Genomic DNA, 12325 nt, shown 5'->3' with positions numbered 1-12325 from the left:
TCTACCTCTCCAATTATATCCTAGTGTCGCAAATAGTGATGTCCTCCAGTTGTCAGCAATATTAAATCCAGCAGTGGGAGGTTCAGCAAGGCCATTTCGCATTAGAATCTCTATGTCAATTACAGTTTATAGCTTTGCTTGCCCCAAGAGGCTATTGTCTTTAAATGAACACTCAGGAATATGCAGTGGACAAGAGCTGCCTTGTGTTTTCCAAGTGGGTTGACTGCTAAGCCATTGCCTGTATATTACTGATTTCAAGAGAGTTGTTGCAGACTGGTAGCACAATGCTTCAATTACGGCTCTTTCACTCTCAAGCTAAACCTCCGGGCCTCCAGGGGCTGACAGCTGTGGCCTGTGTTTGCCTGACACAATTGTCACATTTAGTATTCTTCACTAAAGGAAAGGGCAAGCACCAGCTTCAGATGACTTGAGGTGGTGGTAGAGAACTGGTGCTTCACTTGCAGAGGTAGCAGCAGCCAGAGGCCATCAGTGGAGAAGGTGAGCTGTTCACCTGGCCCTCCTCCACAGCTGCTGGATTTCCCCACTTACCCAGCTTATTGGCAGATATTTTGCTAGTTTGAAATGACTGTGCATTAAGCAATCAATTTTATTCTATGCTATTCCGTCAATATGGCCCTTGATGTGGTTGAAAAAAACAAGTCAGCAATATCAGCATTATAAAAACAGTTATAGAGAAACAGTATGAGAAAGGAAAACATCAGTAATATCGGGGCGGTGTGTGTGTGCAACAACACATTGTTTACACAGATGACTCAACTTAAAAACTAGATGGGAAAGTGAGTTTTTGCTATAGGCCTAAATTGGGTGGCCTTTGCAGGCTTCAACTAGACAGTGAATGGTTTGAGTGCCACCACTGAAAAGGTCCTGTCTCTGGTGGGAAACAACTCCAACTCTGATGGTAGTAGTACCCAAAGCAAAGACTTTCCATTTGATTTATACTTGCAGAGTTGGGAAAGGGAGGACACTCCCCAAAACCAGTTGTCACAGGATTGGAGTTATATAATGCCCATGGCTAGCTCCAAACCAAGAATGTGCTGCAGGGTACATGTCTCCCGAGCCAGAGTAATATGGCGCTATTGGGGCTACAGACATGCCTTCTTTGCACGTGGGACACACAGGTCTAGGTTGCTTCCAGAGACTATCACTATTTTGTGAGAGGGATTCAGCTGCAAACTAGAAATGTATGAACACTCAATAAACAGTTTGTTTGGAGAAGTCCCTAAACCACACACTCCTACCACACAAGGCCTTGCAAACCCCTGCCAACCCCTGGTTCTATGATGCATGCTAGAATCCCCATTATCTCATGAATCCCCATTGCCACTTCTAAGCTATTCAGTTTTTCAGTCTGTCGGACAGGCACATTTGCCCAATATTTTTACCAGCCACAAGAGAACTCTTTAAAACAAAATTATTGGAGATGTTATATAAAAAAGTAGACAGAAAAGGTCTGGGAATTCCAAATATAGTTTGGTACTGTCAAGCGATAAAATTAGCTTTAATAAAGGACTGGTTTTCTCTAGATAAAATCATAGAAGCAGAGTCATTACTTGGAAAAAAGAGATGTTAGAAATATGCTGCGGTATGACGATGACAATTGGGAAGGCATAATTGTCAAAGTTAAAGCAACGGTATGCCCAGGACTTTCCCCATTAACTTCATTTTTCTATAATGAATTCATAAACCCTGATTCTGGTCTAATAGGAGTTTTTAAAGATCGGTAAATCACAGGTTTAGATGTTATTAATGTATTATTGACTGGACAAAATATCACCTATGAGAAAATTACAAAAATAATGGGAGGAACAAGAAACCCAACGTTTCAGTTCTTTCAGATTAGGGGAGCAGTAAGTTTTATACTTACAAAATATGAAACACTAATAAAATAAAGTAAACATGAAAGGGGCCATAGGTAAATTCTACTATATGATTTGAGATACAGAACAAACAGTAATTTTATGAGAAAATGAGAAAGGGATGTTAGATCTGAAATAAGAATAGATGAATGGAAATGGTTATGGAGTCATATTCTATGTAGGCTGGTATCAGCAGATTTAAGCAGATTTAAGGGGAAATAATTTCGAAATCCTGTATCAATAGTATGTTACAACATACAAGCTGAATTTAATATATCAAACAGGACTGGATAATGGTTGGAGATGTGGGGTAAGAAGAGCAGATTTTATGGATATATTTTGATAGTGCCTTATCATCCAGTTTTTTTTGGAATATAGTTATAATACCATCATAGAAATGGGTGATCATTATACACTTCTTGAGCCTAAAATAGTGCTTTTAAGGTTTTGTGGAAGTGACAGTCCATTTATTAACAGCTTTAAAAATAATGCAAGCAAAGAACTGGGAAAACAGCAATGTACCATCCTTATTAGATTGGACTGAGAAAATATGATCTCCTGTAACAATGATGAAATTAACTTGCTTTAACAGAACACATATAAATCAGCCAGATAGATTTATGGGGAAATGGGCTATGTTCTTTCTGTTTTCGAATAGTAACTATCAAGACAATGCATAACCATATGATGCTTTTAATCTACTGCAATCACATAAACATTACTCATTATTCTTTCTGTGTTGTACAATAAGACAAGCATATGGGAGAGAGCGGTAGGATGGAAGAGAAAGCACTAGAAAGTGCTAGCAAAGTATCTTTTTGGAATTAATAACATCAGTTTCAACAGCACCCCCAACTGATGCTCTCAGGACACAAGAGGAAATTTGATGACTTCTGCAGCTCAAAGAGTACCATGTGATTGTAGAAGTCCGCTCACCTATCAAAAGCCGGATCCTGGCTTGCATCCTGGTTTGGTGAATGGGGATGCAGGCTTGGACATGGGCTGTGCCAGGGGGCAGAGCCGATGGAGTGGGAAGGTTTCCCTCAGGTCCACTCCCTGGCCATTTAAACAGCCCTCACCTGGGGCCCTAGCGAGAGAAAGAAAGCAACACTCGCACATATAGTGCTTCTTTTGCCACTTCTGTAGCAGTGTTCAGGCAATCGCACATCAAGAGCAACAGGAAGGAATTCCTACTATAGAACCGGGCCTGATTGTGAACCAGTAGCTTGGCAACTGTACAAAGAGAACTTAGAGGATGGATCATAAGGAGAATAACCTGTTAAGGGTAGGAATTATTTCTGACTGTGGCCATAGACTGATGCATAGAATGGAAAAATTAACTGGTCTGGATTTCAAGCATCTATTGATCTGATAAAAATAAAGAAAATTGTTGTCTGGATAGCAGGGTACTGCTGAAGAGGTAGCCATGCAGTGTCGAGTACTAACAAAATGTCAAGGATAAGGATGCTAGGTTCAGGAAGGGGTGGAGATTTTGCACTCTCTCTTATATCTGGCGGGTCAAATTACCAAGAGCAGCAGTTCACAATGGTTTCATCCCCTCTGATAGACCCACCTCTGCTTCTGAGAAGTTAGAGGGAAATATTTGGGTCGTGCAAGGGCTAGAAGGAGTGGTAGTGCTGGGGGAAAGTGATAGGATCTTGAGGGCCCCTTAAGGAAAAGAGAGGGTGCGGCTGGGACAGAACAGATGAGGTGAGAAGGGTAGCAGAACAGCAAGGAGACCGAATCATAGAATTGTAGAGTTGGAAGTAACCCTGGGGGGTCTTTTAGTCCAACCTCCTGCAATGCAGGAATCTCAACTAGATCACATGGATGATGAACAATAATAACAGTGTGGGAGACTGGGGACTTGCTATTGCAGTTCTTGACCACATAAAGACTTAGAAATTTCAGTGACTCAGGAACTAGATCTTATTCCCAAACTATGCAACAGCCTTCCTGTTTGACACTGTTCAGATCATTTATCCTCTTTTCTCCTTTTGCCAACATCTGTTTCTGTGGGTTATAGCATTCATGAAAGCAACTTACCCAGTATTATCAGACTTGGGTTACATCCACACCATACATTTCAGGCGCTGGAAGAATCCTGAGAACTTTAGTTTGCTAAGGGTTCTGACCTCACCATGCTACAAGTTGCAAATTACAGTTCCTGGGATGGTGTAGGCATGTGCATATACGTACTTTTGACAACCAAACCAAATCAAACTGATTTGATTCCTTTTCATAGTTCAAAGGACAGGAGGCAACCATCCGCCATAAAATAAAATAAGACTCAACCCTTCCATTTAAAAAAATTTTTTAAATGTGCTTTGGACTCCAACTTCCTATTTTTTTGCTGTTCTTGCATGGAAGAACATTAAAAAGTACATGACAACTCAAATATTGAATTGCAGACACTTTCTGGAGATGATGATAGATAGAGAGATAGATGATAGATAGATGATAGATAGATGATATAGATAGATGATAGATAGATAGATAGATAGATAGATAGATAGATAGATAGATATGAATGAAGTTGGAGTTTCATCTTCAAAACTGGCTTTCCTGAAAAATGCAATTTTCCCATAAAAAGAGAGAGAGAGAAAGTAGCAGCAGCAATCGATATGTCGTACCACAGGGGTAAGTATAAACTCTAACCACATATGGAATGCAATTTTCAAAGAACAGAGAAGCAGATTAAATATTTATTCAGCATACCCTAAAGCAATCTGTAGGCTTCCCCATGCAATGGCCAGTCTTGAGTGGAGCAGGCCAAGTCAGCCTGTCATACAGCTGTAACAGCAAAACCCAGCCTGGTTATGTCTGAGTGGCAAAATGCATTCATACTTGGAAATGGAAGTTTATGAGCCTCCAAGTAGTGCTTCTTCCCTTGTAGAGCATCTGCAAGAATGTTGCAGAGCATAGTATGGCTAGGAATATGAAGCAAATATGTTTCCTAATAAAAAACAAATAAAAGTAAGCTAGTGGCACTTATCCAGGACAGAGGTGCAAACATGAAAACTGGAGTTTTAAAGCCTTACCTGGTCCTTAAAAAAAAATATTCACTGCTAAATTTGTGACTTGAAAAATACATCAAGGATACTATCCATAATGTAAAAAAAAAAAAAAAGTAAGAACAAAGCTATACATAAAAATATAAACAGAAACCAGCTTGCCATGCTCACAACAAACCCAATAGTCTGTGTGGGTTTGCACGGTCCTGTACTTTATTGCACCAATAGCTAATAAACACATTCTATTTGTTCACAAAGAGATCATCAGATTATCTTCCCTCTCTGTCTCACCTTAGTTTAATAATATGTACAATATCTCATACTTGAAATATCTATTCCTCCAGTGTTGATATGCTCATTTTTCCCAGTTATAAAAGATGATCATTTTACGGGCCAGTCTTGACAGACTCTAGGGTTGTGCGCCCATCTCACTCAAGAGGCCGGGGGCCAGCGCTGTCCGGAGACACTTCCGGGTCACGTGGCCAGTGTGACATCGCTGCTCTGGCGAGCCAGAGCCGCACACGGAAACGCCGTTTACCTTCCCGCTAGTAAGCGGTCCCTATTTATCTACTTGCACCCGGGAGTGCTTTTGAACTGCTAGGTTGGCAGGCGCTGGGACCGAATGACGGGAGCGCACCCCGCCGCGGGGATTCGAACCGCCGACCTTTCGATCGGCAAGCCCTAGGCGCTGAGGCTTTTACCCACAGCACCACCCACGTCCGTATGATCATTTTAAGAACTGTCAATAACTGTTGAACTAATTCCCTATATTCCAATGGTGTTTGATCCTTTATCAGCGCAAATAAAATAAAGGATCAATTAGTAGTACTGTACATATCTTGTTATCACTTCGATCTCCTTTACCATGTCAGTCCAAAATTTCACAACCTTAAAGTAATCTCAAAATGTAACATTCCAGATTAGCTGCCTTACGCCTCCAACATATATTACTTGCCATACTGTACTATGGACACAACTGGCTTATAATGGTGTTAAATGCCAGCATCAGATGAATTTAAGGCTTGACCTAATTGTACAATAAGTGACATTTTGCCAAATCTCCAATGATCCATTGAGATTTTATCTAGTTTGCCAAAACAAGAGTATAGTACATTCACTTTGGGTAGTTGCTTCCATGACAAGAACAGATAAATGCCTGTGGAATTCTGACTGGTTAATGACACCTTCCTTTCTCTCCTTCCTATTTGCCATTATATGCATTTATTTTTTTAAATGTTTTAATCTTTAGACCATAAAGAATCATCAGCAAGAATCCTCATCTGATCTATGTAAACATAGACACCCAGCGATGCTGCTTCCTTTTCTCCTAGCACTGCTTCCACAATTTCAACGATCTATTCCTTTTTTTAAAAAATAAATGTTTTTACAGCTGTTCACTCCCCTCTTCAGCACATAAGCTTGAATCTCCCATTCCTCCAGACCTATGTCAATTTTGTGAGCAATAAAAAGCTAGAGAAATGAAATGTAGCGTATGTGACTTTATTGGTTTCACTTCTTAGAATTGCAGTTACTGTATGCAAAGTGATAAAGGACTACTGTATTTATTTAACTTGTTTTCTATCCTCCCCATCTCAAAAGTCTCAGGACATGCAACTACACAAAAATAAAATCCATAGGTACAATCTTTATTAAAACACAGAATACAAACATCATAATACAAACAATTACCCCATGCCAAATAAATCACTGTGCACATTATTCCAATGGCATAATTTCATCATCCATAAATAAGTGATAATGAGCACCCCTGAAAAGCAGCAAAATAGCCTCTCCTCTTGTTCCACTTTTACAGTCCTCAAGAAAGGCCAAGGTTATAATGGAGATATTACAAATGAAGAGAAAGCCCCAATTCAGAGTCCAGTAAATAATTTCCTGTGTTAACAGTGAAGAAATTCACTGGAAATTCAGTGGGAATGCAACAAAAAGACATTTGGGAGGATGTGCATTGGAATTGGCTATGACTCCCTGCTGAGGGTGAACAGTGGCAAACCCAAGTTTGTTGCTGTACAATGTGTGAAACTGCTCAAAGAGTTATAATCCACTACCCCAATAGCTGTACCAAGCCAGGCTAGACCTAGAAATTCCTCAGAGCAGAGAATGAAAAAGATGAGCAAATCCTATCCACACATTTTTAGCTACAGCAAAAGTTCAGCTGAAAATTTCAAACTGGTATGGGGGGGGGGGAGTAGCTTTAAAAAGAACTTCTCATTAATACCAAAGCAGTTGGCTTTTTGTAATAGGTGTCAAAAAGCCCAGCTTTTGTGCTAGAAAATAAATGGCTCTTCCGTTCACCTATAAAAGAAGAGGGGGGAAAGAACTCTGAAGCAAAATTCTCTCTTGCTTGGTGGCTCTTTTGTTATGGTACGATTGCTCAGCCATGGTTAACAGCTGCTCTTTATAAAAACTGGCTTTAACAGAGTTGCTTGAATCTAACTGCTCTTGCCAAATCCATCAGTTTTTCCAAACAGGCAAAGTACAAGAGAGGCACTGAAAGTTGTCTCCACCCTGCGTACGAGATGGCTGCTTAACACTCATGCCCATGGAAACCACAAAACTCAGTTTCCAGAAGCCTGGAGGGCATTTTCTTACACAATGCATTTGAGAATATCTGACATCTCTTTGTGTGTTGCATGTGAAGGCTACTAATTTGGGGAAGAATTTGGAAAGGATGTTGAATGTTCATTGCAACCAATAAAGGTTTAGTAATTGCATTCTGGGTTAAGTTTAAAGAGGCAGGTCTCATCCTTGTAAGTAAAAGTACCCTCAGTTTTATCCACAACAACAAAAGATAACCAGGATCAGAATGGCATACTTAGGATAGCATACGTACCTTTTAATGCAGATCTAACCATTACTGAATCTACTTGTAAGCCAACATCCACTCTAATTAGTTCGTTCACTTCTTAGTTTCTCTTTTTTCCATGACCACACCAAACATTGGGAAACCATCCCACATTCCTTGCAATGTGTTTTCTGCAGGGTTATGCCGTTTCACACACCAAAAGATTCCAGCCATGGCAAATTAGTGCTCGAGATGTGAATGCAGGGCCCAGAGCCAGGAGTCATAAGAGCATAAAGATCCCTGCTGGACCAGACCAATGGCCCATTTAGCCCAATCTCCTGTTCTCACAGTGCCCCAGCAGATGCCAATGGGAAGCTCATCAGCAGAACATGAGGGCAAAAGTCACTCTTCTTGTGAGCTCCTCAGCAGCTGGTGTTTAGAGTCCTTTCTTACTGAGGGCTCCTAGCCTAACATATCTTAGAGTACTCCATTGCAGCCATTGGGAAATGTAAAACAAGTCATTTACTTGCAGTGAAATAAATATAGCACTAGGTTTAAGTTATGTACGAATAATATTAGATTATTTGGCATGCAAGATTTTTATTCGTGGGTGAAGTCCCCACCATCCCTTGAATTGGGGGGTTGGGGACAGGGCCCAAATAACTGTTAACTCACTTGCATGAATTCTTCTGTCCAAGCGGCCAAAACAAATTGGATTGTTTGCACACTAGCCCTTTTTTCAATAACTCCAATTTCTCCGATACTCACTTTTTACAGATAACCCAGAAGCTATCATTGTTTGGTCACTGTCTTCCAGTGTCTTCAGTGTTGTTTTTCCCCAACCCCTGAACTGATGCACATTTTCTTTTTCTTTTCTTGTCAATAAAAAGCAGTTGTAGCACCAGCATAGATAAGCAAAACCCTACTGAGGCTTTTACAGGCAAGCAGGCCCTTTCATTAAAACTCCTGCTAGCAGGGAATGCCCATGTTACTTGTATTCTGTTCAGTATAGATGAGGATAAGAAATTAAATTATTGATTTCCTTTCATTTATTTTTTATCTTTATTTCATTTTGCAAAAAAGGAAAGAAAGTAGGTCCAAGAAAACCAATAGTTAAAGATCCCCTATCTCTGCAAGGAAGCAATAAACCAGGTAAAACCAGTAAGGAGGGAGTTTTCAATTAACATTGCAAGGGAACTTTGCTGGAAAAGATTTACTTGTAAACAAACTTTATAGAAAAAGGACAATTCTGGACCATGTAGCACTATATTAGTTTAGAATGCATTCAGCATGCAATTAGTTTGGGCACATCCAAGAACCAAGTTCATTTCCTTTTTAGATACAGTGGTCAAAGTAGAAAACCAATACTCAATGAATGATGTTTTTTGTTATAAGCCAAACGAAAAAGGACTTGGCATTCTTACATCAAATCAGCACAACCTGGAGTTTCCAGACACATTGTACAGCTTGGAATACAAATATTGGGTTTGCAAATCATGCTTCAGTCACTGCCATATCTCCTTTTAATCTAAGCATAACATAAAAGAATTTTTTGCTTTGTTACTTACATCAAAGATGGTTTCTTGACTCCTTTGTTGATGTTGCATTTCATTTTTCTTTTTCTTTTTTGGTTGCAGCTCGCCATGAAGTTATCACCAAAGAGATCTTAGAGCTGGACACCTGGGAAAACCAGTGGAATGTTGTGGCTGTCAACGTCCTCATGCATGATAGCTATGATGTCTGTCTTGTTGCTCAGCTGAACCCACGGGATCTCATTCCTCCTCCTCCTGATTTAGTGGAGTAATAGGCATGCAGGTTTCCCTTGCAGTTGAGATGTGGAGCTTAGAACAGAGACTTTCATATAAATGGCCAGCAATGTCTCCTGGACACCTAAAAATGCCAGGACAACTGTTAGTTAAAGCATCTGGAGCGAATGTGAGCATTTGCAGTCACTCAAAGAATCAAGAAAACATTTGCACATTCAGAAATCAGAATTCTATACCAACATAAATACTGTGAAACCATTAAATTGTCAGCAGAGGGCCAAATGGAATGCAAAAGATGGCCTTAGGGTGCAATCCGGTACCTGTTTACCTGGAAGTAAGCTCAACTGAACTCAATGGGACTTACTTATGAGTTAACGCACATCGGATTGTGCTATTAGTCTCATAATCAGGTGGAATTGGCTCAAAAGTCAGATTGCATTGGCCCTGTGTTGATGGCGGAGTTTGCAGATAAGCAGCCTTCTTTCATACAGTCCTGCATACTGTACAACCATAACCGTCCAGGTGTTGAATCTCAGCTAGAACAGATAGAACATTAGTTCTCTTGAAGTTTGGAATAAACTATCAGCAATGGTTTCCTAAAGTTCTGGTTTGGTGCCTTATACAATGAAGGATTTTGCTTGCCTTAATACCTCGGGGCTTGCTTCTTATAATTTCCATATGGAACAAAGAGGAGGTCCATACAAAGCTGTAGGACACAAAGTCAAAGCATTGGTGTCTATTACTGGTGACCTCCAGATGTTGTTGTACTACAACTCCCAGCAGTCCCAGCCAACATGCCCAATGGATGATGGGATATGTAGTCCAACAACATTTTGAGCACACCACATGGGTTACCCCTAGTCTGCTATGTCTAGCAGTAGCTCTTCACTGTTTGAGGCAGGAATTTTTCACTATCCCAACACAGAAGTGATTGAACCTGGGACCTTTTGCATGTGTTCATCTACTGAGGATTGAACCTGGGACCTTTTGCATGTGTTCATCTACTGAGTTGGAGCCCTTTTCTGTTGGTCTGCTGCTACCATAAGGCAGGCTGGGACATTCAGAACTTTCCACCCAGGTTGGTCTTATTGGTCCTTTATCCATCTCTTCTGTCCTGAGTTTGACACTAGATCATTAAGGAAGGGCAATCTCTGCTGCTTCCACTAGTGGAATTATCCTTACCTACTGCTCACCTGGGGTAGTTTGTACTGAGGTAGAGAAAGGGTGAGCTGAGAATGCAGATGTCGCATCAGTAGTAGCCCTGGAGATCCTAGGAGTGAGAAAGGGAGAAAGAACTGAAAAAGGAAGAGAATCATAGGTGTGAGGGTCCAGAATGAGTGGTCTAGGGCTTTTGGGAAGCAGTCATTCACTTTTCAAGTGTAATGTGTAGCCAGCCCATATTTAAAATTCCTGCTGCAGGAACTTGAACAGAGGAAAAATGAGGAGAGTGAGATATATTTCCTACCCTGTTTATGACTCATCAACTTTACCTTGAAACATCAATAAACGTTTCATAAAACACACAAAGGTAGCATGAACTTCACAAGAACTTGCTCAATGCAGAACACTGTGCTAGGGTTGAATCAGCATGTGTATGTGTTTAATAGAAAGAATTAATCTAGAAAAGAAGTGAAGCTGTGAGCCTCATGACTCAACCTTTTCCTTCCTGTGTGCTTTGTAGGTAGGATGTATTTGACAGTTAAAACATTTACATTTGAATGTTTCACGGCTATACTGTCAACACTAGAAGAAAAGGTTTTAGCCTATAGTCTGGGGAAATGTGGGTGCTGCTTCCATAGATTACGTTGACTCTTGATTCTGATGTGGGCAAAAGGCCATTGGGATGCTTGCAAGTGCACACAAACCAAGTATACATCGCTTTGTTGGAGTTTAGAGATGATAAACAGTACTGAAGAACTTTCTCCACATATACCCTAAGGTTTGATGCTATATTTGTCCAGTTTGTCCAATAAAGCTGCTACATTTTTACCTAGATCACCTCCAGACTGTCAGCATGTTGTGGGAGGGATTCAAGCACGTCCCAAAGTTTAAGTTTGTGCAGTTAAATTGGATTACAGCACTTTGTTGCTGTAGCATAACAAATCCACATTTCCCCTCCTTTAAAAAAATGACCTTGTGGAGAATTGGGAATACACTGAAAAGTATAGGATGAACAAATTATTAATAAGAAGACATATAAATACCCTGTACGAGCTATGTGTGAGTGTGTGCGCATGCAAGCACAGCATCCAAACTCACAAATTAAAAATCTCTATTGCTGCACACCAACCCAATCTCTGAGCGGTGCAAGATTCCAGGGGTTCCAGGCGCTTATCCAGGGTTCGTTTTTCCTTCTGGAAATGAGGCACGGCGGAGACTGTGGTGTCTTTATTATACAGTATATGGTTTATTTACACATATATACAACCTGAGCCTACGATGGAGGGGTTCACAGCATTTATACCCCAAGAAGGTCTCTCTTCTCCTGTAGCTGCAGCCTTGGATTCAAACAGAAATTGAGCATCACTGACTGGCTGGCTGGCTCCCTAGCCTGCTGCCTTTTCTGCTTCAACCTTCTAGCTCACATAATGCCACTCTCCACTCTGGCCTTTGTCTTTCCAACTACTGGCGAGCTGAGGCACAGATCCACTTTCTTTGTTCCCTTAAGTGCCCATTAACTGGTCCTAGGCTATCACCTCACCAGGAAGCTAGCTTGGCTATTTCAGGAATTTGAATCCTTAATTAGATTTTACCACTTGCTGGATCCAGGCAAGTACAGCCTACTTCCTCCTCAAACTCATAACACTATTCCTCCCCCCCCCCTTCAAATTGCTGAGCAGCGCCAGGTACATCTTGCTAGTGCTC

General features: G+C 40.7%; 2 protein-coding genes across 3 annotated transcripts in view; one reads left to right on the top strand and one right to left on the bottom strand.

Annotated features, from left to right (window-relative positions):
* Positions 1-9397, bottom strand: part of MGLL (monoglyceride lipase) — a 147829-nt gene extending 138432 nt beyond the window's left edge. The window contains exon 1 of one of the 2 annotated variants that reach the window (XM_077924966.1): positions 9263-9397. In XM_077924966.1, coding sequence (XP_077781092.1) covers positions 9263-9301 — 39 coding nt within the window. In that variant the 5' untranslated portion in view covers positions 9302-9397. The remainder of the gene's footprint in view (positions 1-9262) is intronic. The other variant, XM_077924964.1, reaches the window with a different exon arrangement.
* KBTBD12 (kelch repeat and BTB domain containing 12) overlaps positions 1-10061 on the top strand; it is a 48723-nt gene extending 38662 nt beyond the window's left edge. The window contains exon 6 of the mRNA XM_028719182.2: positions 9332-10061. Within this exon, the coding sequence (XP_028575015.2) occupies positions 9332-9498 (167 nt within the window). The 3' untranslated portion in view covers positions 9499-10061. The remainder of the gene's footprint in view (positions 1-9331) is intronic.
* The last annotated feature ends 2264 nt before the right edge of the window (positions 10062-12325 follow it).

The sequence above is a fragment of the Podarcis muralis genome, chromosome 2 (assembly GCF_964188315.1).
Source record: "Podarcis muralis chromosome 2, rPodMur119.hap1.1, whole genome shotgun sequence".
Taxonomy (NCBI): Eukaryota; Metazoa; Chordata; class Lepidosauria; order Squamata; family Lacertidae; genus Podarcis; species Podarcis muralis.
The sequence above is the reverse complement of the archived record's forward strand: the minus strand, read 5'-3'. Positions and strand labels throughout refer to the sequence as shown.